We start from the raw sequence: 20404 nt of genomic DNA on the forward strand, positions 1-20404 counted from the left end.
AAATTTCCTTTAAATTCGATATGTTAAACATTTTGTTCATTAGAAACAAAAGAAAAACCAAATTTCTGAACCTGTCACTTTTATTTGATGTTTTTATTTAATTAGTTTTCATATTAAAAGAATTTAATGTTGCGATTGCTTGTTGAGTTCTATTGCTTCTAAGTTCTAATGCTACCTTTGTTAGTACAACTTCTGGTCTATTATTAAATTCCTCTGCTTCCACAGCCTTTTTCTGGAAGTTAATTAACTGTTCCTGGGCCTTTTTAATATCATGCGACGCCATATACACATGTGAAAACGTCACAGTATAAATCGCAGACTCCTCTTTTTCCTTCTGGATGTTGCTTTCGATCGGCAACCTCGCCAAGATTGCTCTTGCCTCTGTCGAATCACCGATCATTGCCAAACCTTGCGCCGCGTACATTTTCGCCAAGAATTGTTTTTGTTGGTCAACGTTAATCGAAGTATACACAGCTTTACCCATTTCCGCAGCTCTTCTTCCATCGCCCAACTCCAAAGATATGAAAGCGTTCAATAACTCTGCACTTCTTTTAACATTTTCGAGTTTGCTATTATCGTTACATAATGCAATAGCATTTCTCGTACATTTTTCGGCAAATCCTAAGTTCAAATCCGGGATATCGATCGGATAACTTTCGAATAACCGATAATCCGTTTGTGGTAACACTATAAATGTTCGTGTTCCAGTCGACATTCGCTTTGATATCACCGGATTATATTGTTTTTCTTTCCGTAGTTTCGAAACGCGCTTTTTATAGTACATGACACAACATTCCGCTAATCGAAGCCATAAATATGGAAATTCTGGCATCGTTGAAATAGTCGCGTGGAGAAATCGAAACGCTTTCTTAGGATTTCCTTTCATTAGCAAAGATAATCCGACGTTATATGCGATTTGTTGGTACGGATGTGTTAATTCACTTGTGGTACGTGAGTTTAATGCTTTAGAAAAGTATAACATCGCCGAAGAAAATCGCTTTTGTAGCAGCTCGTGAACGCCTCTGTTGTTTAAGAGGGCAGGATGGAATTGATCAGTTGTCGATTCTAAGATTGGGACATAGCGTTGGTCGCCAATAAGAAGAGCAGCGTTTGCAATGGGAATCACTTGCTTGAGGGGGAGCGTGACGCGATTTTTGGAGTCTTGTGAGATATTTGAAGATTCGACAATGCGCTCAAATATGGGTTTGGACTCTTCAATCGGAAGTTTGGAGGATTTGGAGACTTGAAGACGTAATTGATGGAACTGAATGTCTTCGGTGATTCGAGATAAGAAATTCTCATCACTAATTTTGGGAAAGATTTGTTCACGAATGGATTCTGGCGTAGGAAAATTCGCCTGGAGAAAAGATTCCGCCTTTGGAAGGAATTTATCTTCTCCATGACGAATTGATAATTCAATACCAAGTAAACAAATACATGTCATTATAACTACATCAATAGTATCCGTGTGTGCTAAAAGTTCGTCCAAAACAGATACGCATTCTTTGATATTACCGATCGAAAAATTTATTAAAGCTATGTGATAAAGAAGAAGATTGAAAGATGGATGTGTAGACCATTCACTGGATGATTCTGAACGGATTTGTTGAACAAATGATTCTAAAAGAGGAAGAGGATTTTCTCCTGACTTAAGAAATTTGGTGGTAGCAAGGTTGTGTCTTTCTTGCATGGAGAGGTCTTTGGTGGATTCAAGTAAGGAGATAAGTTCATCATATTTTTGCCCATAAAATAGAGAAGGGTGAGATTCAGTCATTGATAATTGATTTCAATCGCTTTGTTCGAATAAGAAAAAGTGGCATTTTGAATCCAAAAAATCTATAGATACATGTTTACTCATAATTTCTTTTTTTGAAGTTTTGCTCGTTCAAGCTTTCGTGGCTGAGGAACAGAAGATGAAGTTGGGACACGCTTGATCTGTAATGGATGATCAATAACTTCATTTCTTTTTGTGGCCGTTGTTGGACGAACCCTTGAAGGTGACTGTGGTGGTAAAGTTCTTTTTCTCTGTACAGGAGATTGTGCACTTCGAGAAGGTAAATCTTGCTTTTTAGATTTTGTTGGTGTTTTAGGTTGAGCAGGAACTTTACGCTCCACTTTATGCATAGATGCTTCATACTTCAAAAGGAATTGTTGCTGTGGTCCAATGATACTTCCAGGTCTGCAAATGCGAATCCACCCAATTGCTTCATGAGCCGTGAATCCAAAGTTCTTTATTAAATGACATCCAGCTAATGTTCCACTATGAGTTAGTAATTCTTATTAAATAATCAAGAAAATCTTACATTTAAATATTTTAATTTTCATAAAACGGTTATACACGTTAAGTTGATTTTTTGAAAACTTTATTCAATTTTCACGTGAATAACCGTTATTATCAAATCAAAAAATTTAATGTAAGATTTTGATGATTTTAAAAACATACGTTCTGCCAAGTCCTGCTTTACAATGGAGAGCAACAATATCATCTCCTTCTATAATATTAAGGAACTGTTGTAAAATCCCTGGTGGTGGATTTGATCCATCAGGAAAGAATAACTCCATATGCTTAAAACCAGCTTCTTTAAATATGTTTTCATCATATGTTTTGTTGTTTAATCTAATTATAACAGTAATTCCTAATTCTTTAAATGTGGGAACAATATCTGCAGGCGTGCAAACACGAAATCCTTGAACATAATTTGTAGGATAAGGTGCTGCAAATGCCAAAAGTTTATTTGGGATAATCCAATTCATATCGCCATTTTCAATCATTTCTTTTTCAGCCCAACTATTTGCATCAAATGTTTCAAAGTTGTACCATTTTAATGCAATTGCCTTTTCAAGTCCTTTAATACATGAAATTACATGTAAATCAAATGTTGAAAATAATGGTGATGCATCACGATAAGGCTTCATTCGAAATTTTAACGTAGTAAATGGTTTGTAGGCTTCAATAGATGGGAGTTGTAAATGAATTAATCGGAATGATGCTGCTAAAAGAACAGCATTTGAAACAAATTGTGGAATTGTTGAACAATAAAGAATTATAATACAATCATGTTGAGATAAATATGATAACGCCATGTGAACAAAATTATGAATCTGTAGGATTGATAACGGTCCAAAATCAGAATAAAAAGGTTGATACATGAAATTTGGATCATGATCAATTGAAAAATAAAATCTCTTATCATTGTTTTTTGGCTTAGCGGGTGTTACCAATAGATAAAACCGATTTTGAAGGATTTCATATGTGTTTAGGAAGGATTTCATTTTTCCTTTTTTAACGTATATTTTTCAAAAACCCAAAATCGGGTTTTCTATGAAGTGACTTTAGTCATTATCAAAATCAGCATTCACCCAATCTCCTCTTTAATCTTTTTCTCTAAAATGAATAGAGCATATACCCATATGCTATTTTTTTTTTTTTTAATTTCTAATAATTAATTATTAGCAATTTAAAAAAAATAAAAAGGAAATATTTCAAAAATTGAAATTCTTGTATAATAGTTGTTGAGTAAACAATGAAGTTTAAACTTTAAAATGATTTAGTGGATGCAAAATGCGGTTTCGAATTTTATAAAAAGTGCTAGCTCATAATGTCTAGAATTATAAAACAGCTATTAGAAGCAGAAAATCAAACAAACGAACAGCAAGAATGCTGGGTTATAATAGCTGGAAATCACGGTGTAGGGAAATCGCATTTAATTGAAACATTTTTCAAATCAATATCAAACAATACACATATTCAACCAGCAAAATCTACCTTTGGATATGAATATACTGTCCTTCAGTACAACGAAATAACTGTTAATATTTTTGAATTTACTGAAATTGATTTGGAACATTGCGAAATAATTTCTTCATTAATACAAGATCATGCATCAAAACTCTGTATTCTCCTTCTTTTTGACATTAATCATTTAGATGTTATTGATGCAACAATTAATAATTTACTTATTCCAATGTACTCATTTCTTGCAGGGCTTGATTCATCGATTCAAGACTCTTTTGCAAAATACCTTCAAACACTATTTACTGATGAACCCATTTCAATTCCATCTCTTTCAAATAACTCTGGTGTTCCTTTCTTTTTTGTTGGAACAAATCCAGAAGTATTAGATGATTTCGACGATATACAATTTGATGGAATTATAAGTCATTTACGTAAATCAGCACTGGAATATACTGCCGGTGTTGCCTTAAGTAATTCAAATTCTCTTCTTTCAGCAGTGGTTAGTTGTGCAACTCGAACTCCATTAGACAAAGAACTCCGAACCAAATTCTGTGATAGAAGCGACTATTTCTTCCCTCCAGGATGGGATTCATCTGAAAAGCTTGCAGATATTGAAAGCTCACAACTTCCCAAAGAAAAGCAAGAAGAAGCAACATCAAAAACCGTAACGATACAGAACTGGCAGTCGTTTTTGGAAACATTATCAAAAAGTGGTCCTCGGGAATCAAGGCACCCTGAAATTGCTAAGAAAGAAGAAAATGAAGAAGTTGATTTCCTTGCACAATTTGAAGACTAATAAAATATTACTGTAACTTGCCTAACACATCTAATGAATTTTATTAATTTAAATTTCATCTTCAAACGAAAGAAGAGAAGTTTCATACTCATCACCCTCTTCTTCATCTTCTCTTTTTCTCTTTTGCATGAAAATTCTTTTATGTTGATTTGTATAGAAAATAAATCCAATGCCAATTCCCAAAATAGCACCAGAAACAACATCTGAAACATGATGCATATGATCTATAATGCGAGTTGCAGAAACAGCAATGGCAACAAAAAGAGGGATCATACGAACAAGAAGAAACCATAGTTCACTTTTCTGGAAAAATCTGCCAAGGAAAAGATACATCCATGTGCCAGCTGTAAATGACATGGAAGCATGCCCACTTGGGAAAGAGAGACGAGAGTCTCGTTTTGATTTGGCAGGTCCTGTGCATTTGTGTAGTTTTTGATCATATTGACAATAGTCAAAAAAATTTGGTCGTGGACGTGCAACAGTAACTTTAAGTGCTTCTGTAATTAAAAATGTGAGACACATTGCCTGTGCAAAACTCATACCAGAAAATGCAAGCTCCATTTTTCTTGGATAAATTATTGATAATAAGCCAATAACAAAACATGGTAAAACAATAATAATTAATCCAAGAACTGGAGTTGATAATGTTTCACCCACGTATTGATATCTTTCACTGAAATTTTCATAAAAAACTACCCCTTGTTTTGGTTCGATTGATAAAGAAATGATTACAGAACAAACACCAAGGCATGCAGTTACAATCCATTCTGGGAAGTTTTCAAGAACTGAACGCCAAAAATATCCAAATTCAGAAGAGAAGCTTTTTAGTAATTTCCATCTGTCCATTTATCTTGTGTTAAACGGTCAATCTGACTTTCGACCGTTTACCGTTTGCAGAACGGTTCTGAAAAGGTTCGCCAATTGTCAAGAACCTTTTATGCAAGGTACACGTCCACTTGTCTTTGTGGGTCCATCAGGAATCGGAAAAGGAACAATCGAAAGAAGGTTGATGGAAGAACGTCCGGGAAAATTTGCTTTTTCTGTTTCTCATACAACTCGAGCACAAAGACCTGGCGAAAGAGATGGTGTTGACTATCACTTTACTACAAGAGAAAAGATGGAAAAGGAAATTGCTGAAGGAAAGTTCCTTGAATTTTGTGAAATTCATGGAAATCTTTATGGAACTTCATATGCTGCAATTGATAATGTTACAAAAAGCGGAAAGATTTGCATTATCGATGCAAATATCGATGGAGCAATCAGCCTTTCTAAGACCAATTTAAATCCATACATCATTTTCTTAGCTCCAACATCACTTGAAGATTTAGAAAAACGTCTTCGTGGAAGAGGAACTGAAACCGAAGAAGTTATTCAAATAAGGATGAATACTGCACGTACTGAAATGAAACGTCTTGAGGAAAATCGTCAGTTGTTCAATTCGGTCATTATCAACGATAAAATTGAAGACACTCTTGCAGAAATCCATAAGATAATGGACGAAATCTATGGAAGCAGAAAATAAATCAAACTTTTGCCATGGTTTCCATAACGATTATTTTCAACACAATTTCGTGTTTTTTGACAGTTCGAACGTTAACTTTATTTGGTCAGACAAAAAATGCTTGGCTTGTTCCTTGCGATTGCTGCTTCAGAACCAAAAGTGACTCATAAAGTATTTTTCGACATTTCCATTGATGGAGAATCAGCTGGTAGAATTGTTATTGGTTTATATGGAGAAGTTGTTCCAAAAACAGTTGATAACTTCCTTCACCTTTGCCTTTGTGACAAAACTGATGAAAGTGGTACCAGCCTTTGCTACAAAGGAAGCAAATTCCATAGGATCATTCCAAACTTTATGATTCAAGGAGGTGATTTCACAAATGGTGACGGAACTGGTGGTTTGTCAATCTACGGCCGTAAGTTTGAAGACGAAAACTTTGAACTCAAACACGATTTTCCAGGTCTTGTCTCAATGGCAAATGCAGGTCCAAATACAAATGGAAGCCAATTCTTTATCACAACTGTTAAGACAGAATGGCTCAATGGCCGTCATGTCGTTTTCGGACGTGTAATGTCTGGAATGAAGATTGTTCGTATGATTGAGGCGCAAGGAACTCAATCAGGAACACCGAAGAAAGAAGTCGTCATTACTCAATGCGGCGAACTCTAAACACTTAATAACATTTGTTTTATTTTTAATAATGATTTTTCAATAAATATATATTTTGATTATTTAATAACAAATATAATTAGAGTAATTTACACTGAGGTCTTGTACAGTACAAATGAATATATTTTATACAATTAATAATATTTATGATATCTTCTCCAAAATTATTTTCTTTCCCTATCATTGAAAAGCATTCGCTGTAGCCATTAATCTGATATTAAATAAATTCTAAAAAACAGTTAAATTCGTGTGGAATCAAAGCGATGATAAAATTGGTCCCACACTTCTAAAAATTTGTAAACATCACAAATTATCTAACTTTTTGACTGCCGATCGATCTGATTTCAATGTACGTACATGAAAACGAATTTGAATTGAAATACCATTTGAAACCAATGCTGTCATTTTGTCATTAATTTGAACTGAGGCATGTTCAATATTTCAATCCAAAATGACATGAAGGCGGTTTTGCCAAAATGTTATTTGCATTACTTGCATTAAGGTCTTTAACCCTTAAACCAAAGTCCAAATTACCGCCTTTTACTACTGTTTATTATCCAAAGCCAGTTTTCCCATTAAATGGTGAAGAAAACAAGCTCAAGGATGTTCTTGACAAGATCAAAGACATTGTTGACAAAGCAGACCAAATCGTTGATATCATCAGTGGTTCAAATGACGACGAAGAAGAAAACAAATTCAAGCTTAAGAAAATCCTCAAGAAGGTCACCACCATTGTTAAGACAGCCGACGAAATCGCTACAGTAATCGGTGCTGCTAATGATGAAGACGAAAACAAACTTAAGGATGTTCTTGACAAGATCAAAGACATTGTTGACAAAGCAGACCAAATCGTTGATATCATCAGTGGTTCAAATGACGACGAAGAAGAAAACAAATTCAAGCTTAAGAAAATCCTCAAGAAGGTCACCACCATTGTTAAGACAGCCGACGAAATCGCTACAGTAATCGGTGCTGCTAATGATGAAGACGAAAACAAGCTCAAGGATATCCTTGACAAGATCAAAGACATTGTTGACAAAGCTGATCAAATCGTTGATGTCATCAGTGGCTCAAATGACGAAGAAGAAAACAAGATTAAGAAGACATTGGAAAAGATCAAGAAACTCGTTCACAAGGCCGACCAAATTATCGATGTCATTTCTAATGATGATGAAGAAGACTTAGAAGTTGAATACGTATTAGAAGAAGCCCCAGAACTCGGAGAAAACAAGTTCAGACTCAAGAAGATCTTCAAGAAGCTCGGCAAGGTTGTTAAGGTTGTCACAAAGGTTGTCAAAATCGGATCTCAAGTTATCTCCAAGTTCAACTGAATCATTCATTAATAAAAGTAATGACTGACACCAAATTTAATTTTATGATTGTATTTTGCTTAATAGAAATTCCACATGTTAATGTACTTCATCATTTCTCGAATGTGTTTATATGTAAATTTTTCGCATGAGTTCGTATGAATAAATTGTGCTAAACGTTTGTAACTTCTTATGATACATAAACACTTTGTTGTGCTCAAAGTCCATCGATTTTTGCACGTTAAGTCCATTTAATGTGTTTTTTAAATCATCATTTTGCCAAAAGATTAACATGATGTTTCATGATGACTCTTTATCTATATATAAATTATTACAAATTTATAATAAGAAAAAAATTTTTATCATGAAGTTATTCTCAGAAAAAGCCTTATCATGAGTACAACAGGTATGAGCACAGCTATTCTGAAACATTTTATCAAAATGGAATTTTTCTGTTGACCATAATAAATTTCATTAAAATGTTAACATTTATTCTTCAAATATACACAATATTAATGTTCCTCTTCTTCTTCCTCTTCTTCATCATATCCATTTTCTGGGTTCAATTCCTTCATTAATTGCTTCTGTTGTTCCTGTGTAAGCTTTGACCCTAAGAAGCATCCCAATATATGTATTGGGTTTTCGGGCATTTCCTTGATCAAGAAGCATAATCCTTCTGCTAATGCCGGCGCGACATTTGAAACGAGCCAATCTCTTTGTGGCTTAGAGAACTTTGATAATAAATGCGTTTCTTCTTGTTGTACGATTTGTTGTTGTGCGTTGGCTAACATTTCTTTTTCTTTTCTTTTAGCTTCTTCTGCTTTTTTCAATTCCATTTCGAGTTTTTCCATTTTTTCTTTTTTCAATTTGTTTTGTCTTTTTAGTTCCTCAGTATCCCTTATAATTAACGAAGGGTTTTTACCGAAGTTATGTGGCTTACCAATAAACTTTTGTAGTATTTGAATTTCGGTACTTTGGAATTTTTCTGTATTTAATGTAATAGCTCTAATTGAAGTTTGTTGTTCAAAAGCATCAAATAAATTCTTTTCTCCAGAAGAATTTACAGATCTATATTGGGAAAGTCTATTTTCAAACTCATCCATATTACCAATGCCTAACATTACAGAAGGATCTTGTCTTCCACGCATACGTAAAAATGAATCATTTGCTTCTAATTCGATAAATATATGCGGCCAATTATCACTTTCAAACCATAGCGCTTCAGCAAATCCATAATTCGATGGAATCCCATCAAGTATAAATCCTTGATTCCGACATGGAATATCTCTAATTTTCCATTTTAATAAGTCTAATAATAAATTAGGTGATATTTCGCCATTTATTTGTTGTGAAAATTGATCATAATAATTATCTTCATTACGTTTCGCTTCAGATATTAATGAATCAACATTTATTAAAGGTAATGAATATAAATTAGATAAATGTGAGGCTAAATATGTCTTACCAACAAGTGGTGGTCCACTTATAAGAATTCGAAGTGGATAAAGTTTATGATTTTCAATAAATTCTTTCTTGGTTTTGTTTATTGTTGCTACAAATCCAAGTTCATTTGTTGTCTTAACACGACAAAGTAATTCATTTATAGCACGAAGATTTAATGATAAATAATCAATTAAATGAGATGTTAACCATGGAATTATTAACGCTTGGCTTGGAGAAAATTGTTGGATTTTTCCATCAGAAAATGCATTTGATATACATTCAATAATATCTTTAAGTTTACAATTCCCATTATCAACAGCCATTACATAGCGATCTATCATTTGACCTTGAAGAGTGGATATTATAAGTTGTGCAAGATCATGAACATGAATCATTGGAATTATATTATCACCTTTCCCTATAAGTGGTAAATTAGTACATGAACTTTTAAAATTAATGGATTCATAATATTTTTGGTTCCAAGCGTATTTAAATAATGGAAAAAGTGTTTCTTCACCAACCCCATATGGTATACCACAACTCATTACATATACTTCAATTAATGGATTATCTCTGGCTAATTTGTTGGCTTGGATTTCTGTGTCATATTGAAGCTTAAAGCTAGGTAGAGGTTTTCTTTTTCTAAAGTCATCACCTGTTAGAGGAATTGATGGTGATGTATTTGTAAGTGCCCATGTCATTAATGTTGATATTAAAATTATTTTTACATTTGTAGTAATATTTTCAAAACATGAAAATGCATTGATTGCAACATTAGGATTTTCTCTAATATCAAATATGAATATATTACATAAAGCAAATGCATCATTAACAGAATCCACTTGTTCATATTTTGGAATAGGATAATAATTTGGTGTCATAAAAGCAACGGGTTTAGTTGTCGTTCCAATAACATTATATTTTGCATCAATTAAAGCAGAAACAAGATGTCTTCCAAGATAAGAATCTGCATCTTGAACAAATACACTTGGAAGTGCTTGTACATCTAGGATATTTTCTTGTTTGTTTTCATTTTGTTCCATTTAACACAAGAAATAACGTATTATACCCCCAAAAAAGAAAAAACGGGTTAAAAAATTTAACATAACAAAATCATGGTAGTAAAATGGCATTTCTAATTATTAAATTGACAAACTGAAGCAGCTAAACACTTTAAATGAAGATTGTAATTGGATGTGACCATGGAGGCTTTGACTACAAAGATCGCATTGTAGCTTTACTTAAGTCCCTTGGGCATGAAGTAATTGACGTTGGTACCAACGATGGAACAACAAGTGTTGATTATCCTGATTATGCTGAAGCAGCTGCAAAAGAAATTGTTGAAGGCCGTGCCGAGCGTGGAATTTTAATCTGTGGAACAGGAATTGGAATTTCAATTGCTGCTAATAAAGTTAAAGGAATCCGTTGTGCTGTTGTTCATGATCATTACACAGCTCAACTCACACGCCAGCATAACGATGCTAACATGATTGCCTTTGGCGCTCGTGTTATTGGAATTGAAGTTGCATATGATATTGTTAGAACATTCTTAACAACTGATTTCGAAGGTGGTCGTCATGCAGCTCGTATAGCAAAGATTACTGCCATCGAAAATAGGCAATAAACAAGTTAACTTCAAAAAAAAAATGGTTTTTTTGTCTAAAATGGCCGTTTAAAATATTTTCCAAAGACAAATGATAAGAAATGTTGGTCCATTTAAACCTTTTGGGGTTGATAAGCTTCCAAAATCAACGAAATCCTATAAAGTTAAACTTCATAATGATGGAGATGAATTATGTTGGTCTGAAAATGAAATCATTTGGTCAAAATTTCGATGTCTTTTACATCAATTAACACTTCCAGGTGAAATTATTGATGCAACAATATGTACAATTGATAAAGAGCGATATTTAGCTGTTTTATATCAAACTGGATTAACATTATTTTCATATTCTGGTGAATCTTTTTTAATTCCTCTTCCTTTTCAAATTGCAAAAATATTTCCTCTACACAAATCTTTGTTGCTTTTCAGATCACCAAATTCTTCATTAATACATTCTCAATATTCAGACTTCCCAGTTCTCTTTACACTTTTCCATGTTCTTGAAGAGATTCGTCCTGTTGCTTTTTCTACTCCTAATATTTCTACGCCACTTCCAAAGTATACAACAATTCAAACTCCAAAAACATTTGGTGATTCCTTTGCTGATTTTGAAAAAGATTTATCATATATCACAGATTTAGGCTTTGTTCCACTTCAAGTTTCAGATCAACGTGGTTATCTTCTTTCATATGCAAATGATTCAATATCAATTTGGAAGTTAAGAGATGCAAATCGAAGTCGTGACTTATTATTTTCATCGCCTCATTATATCCGTTCGCCTTCAATTTTCTCTCCACCTGCTATAAAACCATATCTTTACTCACCAACAACAGATGCTCGAATAGAAATTAAGTCAACACTTGAAGGGATTCCACCCGATTTATATATGGAAATGATCTATGAATTTAATCAAAGTGAGCCAACTAATTGTTCATTTATAGATATTTCTGATGGCAATAAAAAAATACTTTTATTTTTACATAACCATAAATTAATTGGTTTAGATATTAGTTATAATAATTCGGATAAAATACTTTTTACAATTGAAGAAGTTGAAAGTATTTGTCGATTTAAAGAATTGATGTTTTTTGTTGTTTATACTGATAAAACGCTTGTTTTACATGAAGAAGAACATGCAATTATACATTTACCATTTGAAAATGTAAAAAATATACAAAAACTTGGAAAACGATTCATATGTACATTTACAAATAATACATCGACTTCATTTTATTTTGACTTATCATTTAAACCAATTATTTATTCATTATTAGAAGTATTACATTTATCTTTATCATCTGATAGTTATGCAACACTTATACTTTCATTAAGTGAAGCTGAAGCACTTTCTGATTACTCTGTATTTGTACCTGATTTTATAAATCTTTTAACAAGTTTAGTTGAGAAAGAAGAAATCATTAAATTTATTCATTTAGCACATTTATTATATGAAGATATTCGCTTACAAAAAGATAAAGAAGAAGAACTCAAAATGTTAACTTCAATAATGATTCAACTTTCACAAATTGTCGAATTACCACAATATATATTATATTATTCACTTCATTCTAACAATGATATTAACATCGAAATTAATGACTTTAAAATAAATTCTATTTCACAAGAAGTACCTAATATTATTGAATATTGTTGTAAATGTATTGAAGGTAAACGAACTGAAGAGTTTAAGAAAATATTTCCACTTTCTAAGAAAATCATTGATATTTTTTCATTGATATATAAAGCTAATGATGTACGTGATATTGTTGTAACTACAGCACGTTCAAAATTAACATTAAATGAATTACAAAATATAATTCCAGGAATTTCAATTCTTTTAAAGAAAGCATTTAAATCGACTGCTAATTCACCACCATTAAATTGGCCACTTGCAGCTTATGAACTTATAGGAAGAGAAGATATTTCAACGTTATATAAATATATTGAAAATGAGAAAGTCAAAAATATCATTGATTTCTCACAACCAGATTTACGATTTTTAGAAGTAGAACGATTACTTCAATCACATATACCATTAACTATAGATGTCGAAAGACCAAATGGTACAGATGATATACAATTCCAAGCAATGCTTATAGAGAAACTTGGGATTCTATTAGGGAAACAATGGTCATTATCTATCGGAAGAGGATTATTTAATTTTAATACATTTGAACCATTGTCATCACAAGTCCTTAAATTTGATACATTAAATAATTGCGGATTTACAGATAATGCAATTGAATTAAAACCAGATGAAGAATTCCTTAAACAAGAAAAATTAGAATGGCCACAATTTCATAATGGTGTATCAAGTTCATTAACGATTATTAATGCTGATAATTCATGGATATTAGATACTATAACAAAAGAAATTAATCCACAAACAGCGGGCGCATTATTTGGATTTGGTATTACAGGTTTATTAAAGAAAGTTTGGAAATCCGAACTTTATAATTATCTTAATTCGAATGAATTAAAAGATATAAATATAATTGCGACATTATTAGGATTAGGAATATCATATCGTTCCACAAGAGATATATTAATTTCGAATATGATAACACAATATATACCAGAATTACATCAATTTAATGATGACGATGAAGAGATTTCACCATTAATTCAATCATCAGCAATTGTAGGAATTGGATTTCTATTTGAGTCAAGTTGTAATCGACATTTTACTGAAATATTTATGAATATGTTACAAGAAAGTTCACTTATGGAAATCCCTACACAACCATTATCACTTGGTATATCAATAGGTTTAATTAACTTAGGTAAAGGTGATAAATCAAGTGTTTTAAGAGATAACAGAGAAAAACTTTGTGAAATTTTTTGTGGTAATAAATCACTAGATGCAGAAAGTGAAAAGATTATAACATTTGGAAATTCCGACTTTTTTTCGATTGCACCTTCTTCTATGTTTTCATTAATTCTTGGATATCTTCGTACTGACTCTGAACATGTTAAAAAAGCGTTATCATTACCTGAAGATTCAACTTATATTAATACATTAGTCCCTGATATAGTATTAATGAGAACTATGGGATCATTATTAATTGATTCCAAACCTGAATCTGCATTAAACTTTTGTGTTCCTAAAGGACTTGAACCTGAAATCCTTACAGCAATGGTAACAGGCTTTTCTATTGCTTGTGGTGTTAAATATGCTGGAACACTTAATATCAAAGCATTTGAACGTATAATGACAATAGCGAAATGTTTAAGTTTATTAGAGAAAGAACCATTTGATTTTAAGGATTGTAATGTATTATATCGCGAACAATGTTTATCAATTGTATTAGTTTCTTGTTCATTAATTATTGCAGGAACTTGTGAAGTAGATTTTTTACGTTTTGTTCGATTTATTAGACGTAGACCAATCTCAACGACATTAACACAATATAATTTCGGATTTCATATGATGTTATCTATGGCTATAGGTATCTTAAATCTTGGTAAAGGAAGATATACAATCGGAAGAAATAATTCACAAACAGCAGCAATATTAATTGCACTTTATCCAAGAATTTCAAGATTTATAGAAGACAACGATTTTTATTTACAACCTTTAAGACATTTAATTTCTATTGCAGCTGTTCCACGTGTTTTAGAAGTACGCGATGTATTCACTCAAGAGATATTACATGTAATGGCTCATGTTATATTAAAAGATGGAACAGAAGTAATTATGAATACACCACATGTTTTACCGCCATTCGAATTAATTAAATCAATTGTAATCGATGATAATAAATATTATAAAATTAATTTCGAACAACTTGAAAACGAAGATAAAAGACCAATTATTTGGGTGAAGAAATTAAGTGATGAACACGTAAAAGAAAAATTGGATGTGGAAAACTTAAGAATGGTCTTGAAAATGAAAGAAAATTCATTGCTATCGACTAAAAATGAAACAAATAATGAATATGAAATACAAAAATGTAAAGTTGAAATTGATTGTGATGAAATAGGGAATAAAATCATGGAATTCTTAAGAAGTGATTCCGTAAAAGAAAGAATTAATATGTTGAAGGACCATAAATTGAAGAATTTTTTGCTGTTTTATGCAATTGATCCTTCTGCAAAAATATCTGATGTAAGAAAGTTTGATGATGATGCAATTTCTTTTTTAATGCCTTTCATGAATGAAAAGGAAATTTTGGCTCTAGAAAATTCAAATATATAGTTATAACATGTAAAATGAATAATATAATTTGTTTTTTGTTTTTCTTGAAGAATCAAATTGTCAAAATATTTTTAAATTTCAATGTAAATTTTTGTCATTGATATTCAAAAAGCTATATCATTTGAGTGGGTTTGGCCAATATAACTTTTAAAAAGCATTAATATAACGTATAGTATTCAATGTTTTATTCAAATAACGTTATTTGGCAAAATTTTATATTAATGACAAGCTAAAATTTTGGCAAAATCACCATTAGAATCATTAAAATGTCTGTCCAAGGAAACAACAATCTTTGCAACGAATATCCTTCAAAGGCAAAAAGTAATGATCCAAATCTTAAATTACTTATATCACTCGAAAAGATTGTTTTTAACTTGAATGAAGGAAATTATGATTCATTGCTTCAATTGACCTTAAAGTTGTTTGATTCAAAATTCCCAAATGTATTTAATATGGTCATCTCTAATTTGATTTATTATGCATTTCTTTCAAAAAATGGCAATGGCGATATTTACATAAAATACTTAGAAGATCTTCAAACAAAAGAAAAGGAAAATGAGATTTGTAGAAGTTTAAATTTATTACAAGATATATTTGAAATTTTCGTTAATTGCTTATTACAATATAAGTCACATGACTCATATTATTTAATTGAAAAGGTGATTAAAAACACTCTTGTTCATCCAGGTGTTACACAAACCATTGATTCTAAATATTTTATGCATTATCAAGATCAAGAACATATCAGAGCTTGGTGTTTAAAAGATCGAATGGTGAAGGAAGTTCATGATCATCTGAAAGCGCTTTCAAAAAACAATTGGGAACTTCACCGTCAATTAATTGACGCCGGTATTAATCCAATTAAAATTAGCCAAATAATTCGAAATGATCAAATTATTCCACTTCAGACAGCATCATTAAATCCAAAATTTAATTTCAATCAAAATATTAACCCATCACTCTATGAACGACATTCTTTTATTAATGAGGAAAAGGTCAAACTCATTGATTATGCAGCATTTTTTGGATCAGTTAACTGTTTTAAATTTTTACTCTCGAAAAAATCCAATGTAAAGTACACAGGTAAATATGCAATTGCTGGTGGAAATATGGAAATATTTAAATTGTGCTTACAAAATCATTCATTGTTTGAAGATGCTTATGAAACAGCAATTAAATTCCATCGATATGACATCTTTAAATATCTTTATAAAAATAAAATAGGAAAAGAAGAAAGTGTTAACGATTTGGCACGTATGTGTGTCCAGTGCGGAAACTATGAAATCTTATCTTTTTTGGAAGAAGAAGGATTTAAACCTGATGAATCATTCATTAGGGAAACAATAAAATCTGTAAACATTCATCTTGTTAAACATTTCATTAATACCATATAAGATGGGTAAAAATGTTTAACATAAAAAGGAGTGTAAAAACAAGAAAACTTTTATGTAACTAAAATATATTAATAAAAATACAGTGTATATCCTAAAATACATGTTTTTAAGTAAATTTCTTCATCTATTTTTCCTATATTATATTCCTAATTTATCTTATGAAGACTCAAGAATTTTTTTATGATAAAAATAACTTATTTATAAACATCATGAAACTTATGGAGTTGTCAATTAAAAAATTCTCAATTAGAATTTGAAAATAACTCACTTTGTAGATGGAGCACCAGCATGCAGATTATGTATTTTCTTCAGATAAATGCTCTGTTATGTTTCAATATTTTATAAATATAATGAATGATCTTATGTAAAAATAAATACTTCTGGAATTGATCTGGGTGAAAATAATTAGCGACTTTATAAATATATATATATATATATATATATATATTGCTCAAAAAATCAAGAACTTGTCTTATAATGGCAATAAAGTATATTTGTTAGGTTGCCATTAATTTTTAACCACATTTTTACAATAAGGAAATCATAATAAATTATCATGATTTATCGGAATTAATATTTTCGAATATGATTCTTTTATATAAGGAAAAATGACTGAGAAACAATTTTATATCAATATCAATCAGAATGTTATAATGAATTTATGTTATATATTTATTTTCTGGGTAATACATTCAAAAAGTGAAAAAGTAAAATTTAGAAAAAGTGGAAAGTCCAGAAATAAAACTAACATGAAAATTTAATAAATATAATGTCACTTGTCCTTAATTAAAAACAGGTGAACTTTTGATTATACCTGACTAGTGGAATAAATATATTAAAATAGATTAATCTTCAAAAATATGATTGAGATTGTACAAAAAGAAAAGATGGGTTAATGATGATGATCTCTTGTTAGGATGTCAAAGCTTTTATTTTATATTAATTAGTAAACAAAAGTGGAAGAAGCAATTCTGAAATCAGAAAAATCATTTAACAAAGTCTGTCTGATGATCATACCAGAAATTTCTCTGGTTATTAAAACTTTTTAATATGTTTACATGGAATAAAATCGAGGTGCTTTCAATTTCACTCAAAGCTTTATGCAAACAGAACTATATCCCCAGAATTTCCAATTTTTCATGTCTCCATGGATATATTTTAATTTTATGAGCTATAACCTTTTTTTCTAGTGCATGCACGCATTTTATCTCATTTTAGATCATTGCCAAAAAATATGTTTTATGAAAAATCAAAATATGTAAATAAACTTGATGCAAGAAATTTCAACTTATTATCTCATCGTTATTCTCATCTTATTTCTTTTGGTTCAATATGTAACCATTTTAAATTAATTGATATTTTAACAAATTTTCAATCTAAAAGATACACACTTTCAATATTTTTATTAAATAAAAATGGTTTTTCTTATAATTCAAGTCGAGAATTCTCATTTCAATTGATAACAAACATTTTTTATTCTTTTCTAATTCTCCAATATTTGTTATTTTTATTTTCATTTTACTATTTGTTAAAATGAATTTTTTTTCTACATCAAAAAAAATTATTTCTCATAAAATTTTTTATTTTTTGTTTTTTTACTTTTTAACATTATCATATGAAACATTTAATGATACAACATTGAATATAACGAATATGAATGAATATAATGAAAGAGATTTATATCAAACTGAAACAAAACATCTTATTATTTCAGGTATTGAAACGATTGGAAGTTGTGCATTCTCTCAATGGAATTCATTGATTTCAGTTGAAATTAGTGAAACAGTTAAAACGATTGGAGATCGAGCATTTTATCATTGTTATGCAATTGATACAGTTTATATTGGGGAAAATGTTGAAGAAATCGAGAACAATGCATTTGAACTTTGTGAAAGATTATCTAATATTACAATTCCGAAATCAGTGACTTCAATTGGAGAAGCTGCTTTTGCATTATGTAAAAGTCTACAATTTATTTACGTATCGAAAGAAAATGAACATTATTCAGAATGCGATGGAATTTTTTATGATAAAAATATTACAACAATACTTTGTTATCCATCAGGAAGATCGAATGAAACATTTGAACTTCCAAACACAGTTATTACTATTGGAAATTATGCATTTCAAAGAAGTTCTTTATTAAAAAATGTTATCATTTCAGATTCAGTTCTCACGATTGGTATTAGAGCATTTCAATATTGTTCTAATTTAGAAACAGTTATTATAGGGGAAAATGTCAAAACTATTGATACATTTGCATTTTTATCAAAATTTACAATAATTGCATTTCTTTATTGAAATGCATTATTTTAATGAATAACATCATCCAATGATCAAAATTTTTCTGATTTTTATTATAAAGAGTATACATTAATTTCATTAAAATCTTTTTTTTCATGTTTTTGATATCTAAAAATGTTGCTCAACTAGGATAAAAAAAAATTATGATAAGTATTGGACAAAATCAAAAAAAATAAAATAAAAGATTTTTAAACAATGAATAAATAAGATGAAATAACAAGATTTTATACAAAAATGATCAAATGAGATATGGATTATAAAGTGACACTTAAAATATGATTAATCAAAATACATTAAATGAATGAACAAGATATATGAACAAAAAGAGATCTAAACAATGAACAAAATGATCAAAAAATGATTAAATGCAAAACAAATTAATAAACAAGATGGGTTAGTATTCTATATAAGCTGTTCCAAATGAGGAAATAAGTATCAATTCCCCTTGTTTTGATCCGCGCGAGCGGACGACCGATAAACGTTGATCACAACTTTTTGAATGAATAAATTGCCGATCAGGGTTCAACTTTTTGAATACTATGGTAGGAATGATGATGTCGTGGAACAGCAATAGTCTTTTATTTTCTACATATGAAATTTCATCAAAAAGACAACATTCCAAAATTTAATTTAAAATAAAATATGATCAATTTATTGAATGAAACAAACTTCTGTTCTTCCATCATTGTTTCCTTCATTGTTATTAGTACCGTCGGTCTTGTTTTGTTTTGGTGGTGGCATTGGTTTTTGTTTTTGCTTTTCTTGCTTCTGATTTGATTTAAATTTCATTTTTAATTCTTTTTCTTTTTCGTTTTCGTCTTTTAGTGGTCCAAAAATTTGTTGGAGTACATCCAATCCGACTTTATCTAAAACTCCTTGGCAACTTCTTTGATCAAAAAATGTTGCCTCTAAAAATGTGGCATTAAATCGAGTTGCAATTTGGCGTCCCTCGTCTGGGATTACTTGTGGCGTTTTGTTTTGATTTTTGGTAAATGCAACAACATATTGAAATACATTTGGATCAGTTATATATTGTTGAGAACTAGACATAAACCCAATCATTGCTTCATATGTTTCTCTGGATGTTGTTTTGTATAAATATATTATTGCTCTACAACCACGGTAGTACGAACGTAATATTGATCCAAATCTTTCATTTCCTGCAGTATCCCAAATTTGCATTTTGATCTGCTTGCCACGAATAGTTGCTTTGTATATTTTGAAATCAGCGCCAATTGTAGTTATATATGATGGAGATTCCGAATTAATTGGATCAGTTGCTCTAAGTATAAAGACTGTTTTCTTGGCTTTGCTTGAACCAACAACAATCACTTTGCATAAAGTCGAGTCATCCATTCAACCAATTGGAAAAATGATTGCCCTTTTAAGCTTAAATAGGCATTGAAAATTTTTTTTGAGAGGGATTTGAGAGTAACCGCATTTTAGGAAC

General features: G+C 30.6%; 11 protein-coding genes across 11 annotated transcripts; 6 read left to right on the top strand and 5 right to left on the bottom strand.

Moving 5' to 3' along the window:
- Positions 1–97: 97 nt before the first annotated feature.
- On the bottom strand, positions 98–1690 carry GO595_008511 (CCR4-NOT transcription complex subunit 10; the record flags this gene model as incomplete). The annotated part of the gene is made up of 1 exon (XM_067922094.1): positions 98–1690. The coding sequence occupies one exon, from the start codon at positions 1688–1690 to the stop codon at positions 98–100; it is 1593 nt and encodes a 530-aa protein (XP_067771277.1).
- Positions 1691–2409: 719 nt separating this feature from the next.
- Positions 2410–2916, bottom strand: GO595_008512 (Dual specificity protein phosphatase CDC14A; the record flags this gene model as incomplete). Its single annotated transcript, XM_067922095.1, has 1 exon — positions 2410–2916. One exon carries the CDS (start codon positions 2914–2916, stop codon positions 2410–2412), a length of 507 nt encoding a protein of 168 aa, XP_067771278.1.
- A 683-nt stretch (positions 2917–3599) lies between these two features.
- On the top strand, positions 3600–4532 carry GO595_008513 (uncharacterized protein; the record flags this gene model as incomplete). Its single annotated transcript, XM_067922096.1, has 1 exon — positions 3600–4532. The coding sequence occupies one exon, from the start codon at positions 3600–3602 to the stop codon at positions 4530–4532; it is 933 nt and encodes a 310-aa protein (XP_067771279.1).
- Positions 4533–4580: 48 nt separating this feature from the next.
- Positions 4581–5378, bottom strand: GO595_008514 (PAP2 superfamily protein; the record flags this gene model as incomplete). The annotated part of the gene is made up of 1 exon (XM_067922097.1): positions 4581–5378. One exon carries the CDS (start codon positions 5376–5378, stop codon positions 4581–4583), a length of 798 nt encoding a protein of 265 aa, XP_067771280.1.
- Positions 5379–5469: 91 nt separating this feature from the next.
- Positions 5470–6054, top strand: GO595_008515 (Guanylate kinase family protein; the record flags this gene model as incomplete). Its single annotated transcript, XM_067922098.1, has 1 exon — positions 5470–6054. The coding sequence occupies one exon, from the start codon at positions 5470–5472 to the stop codon at positions 6052–6054; it is 585 nt and encodes a 194-aa protein (XP_067771281.1).
- Positions 6055–6150: 96 nt separating this feature from the next.
- Positions 6151–6702, top strand: GO595_008516 (peptidyl-prolyl cis-trans isomerase; the record flags this gene model as incomplete). Its single annotated transcript, XM_067922099.1, has 1 exon — positions 6151–6702. The coding sequence occupies one exon, from the start codon at positions 6151–6153 to the stop codon at positions 6700–6702; it is 552 nt and encodes a 183-aa protein (XP_067771282.1).
- A 476-nt stretch (positions 6703–7178) lies between these two features.
- Positions 7179–8033, top strand: GO595_008517 (uncharacterized protein; the record flags this gene model as incomplete). The annotated part of the gene is made up of 1 exon (XM_067922100.1): positions 7179–8033. One exon carries the CDS (start codon positions 7179–7181, stop codon positions 8031–8033), a length of 855 nt encoding a protein of 284 aa, XP_067771283.1.
- A 491-nt stretch (positions 8034–8524) lies between these two features.
- On the bottom strand, positions 8525–10498 carry GO595_008518 (adenylate kinase 7-like; the record flags this gene model as incomplete). Its single annotated transcript, XM_067922101.1, has 1 exon — positions 8525–10498. One exon carries the CDS (start codon positions 10496–10498, stop codon positions 8525–8527), a length of 1974 nt encoding a protein of 657 aa, XP_067771284.1.
- A 134-nt stretch (positions 10499–10632) lies between these two features.
- On the top strand, positions 10633–11079 carry GO595_008519 (ribose 5-phosphate isomerase B; the record flags this gene model as incomplete). The annotated part of the gene is made up of 1 exon (XM_067922103.1): positions 10633–11079. One exon carries the CDS (start codon positions 10633–10635, stop codon positions 11077–11079), a length of 447 nt encoding a protein of 148 aa, XP_067771285.1.
- A 70-nt stretch (positions 11080–11149) lies between these two features.
- On the top strand, positions 11150–15256 carry GO595_008520 (anaphase-promoting complex subunit 1; the record flags this gene model as incomplete). Its single annotated transcript, XM_067922104.1, has 2 exons — positions 11150–12116; positions 12975–15256. The coding sequence occupies 2 exons, from the start codon at positions 11150–11152 to the stop codon at positions 15254–15256; spliced, it is 3249 nt and encodes a 1082-aa protein (XP_067771286.1).
- A 4349-nt stretch (positions 15257–19605) lies between these two features.
- Positions 19606–20310, bottom strand: GO595_008521 (ras-domain-containing protein; the record flags this gene model as incomplete). The annotated part of the gene is made up of 1 exon (XM_067922105.1): positions 19606–20310. The coding sequence occupies one exon, from the start codon at positions 20308–20310 to the stop codon at positions 19606–19608; it is 705 nt and encodes a 234-aa protein (XP_067771287.1).
- Between the last annotated feature and the right edge of the window lie 94 nt (positions 20311–20404).

The sequence above is a fragment of the Histomonas meleagridis genome (assembly GCF_020186115.1).
Source record: "Histomonas meleagridis strain 2922-C6/04-10x chromosome Unknown contig_68, whole genome shotgun sequence".
NCBI classification, from domain to species: domain Eukaryota; phylum Parabasalia; order Tritrichomonadida; family Dientamoebidae; genus Histomonas; species Histomonas meleagridis.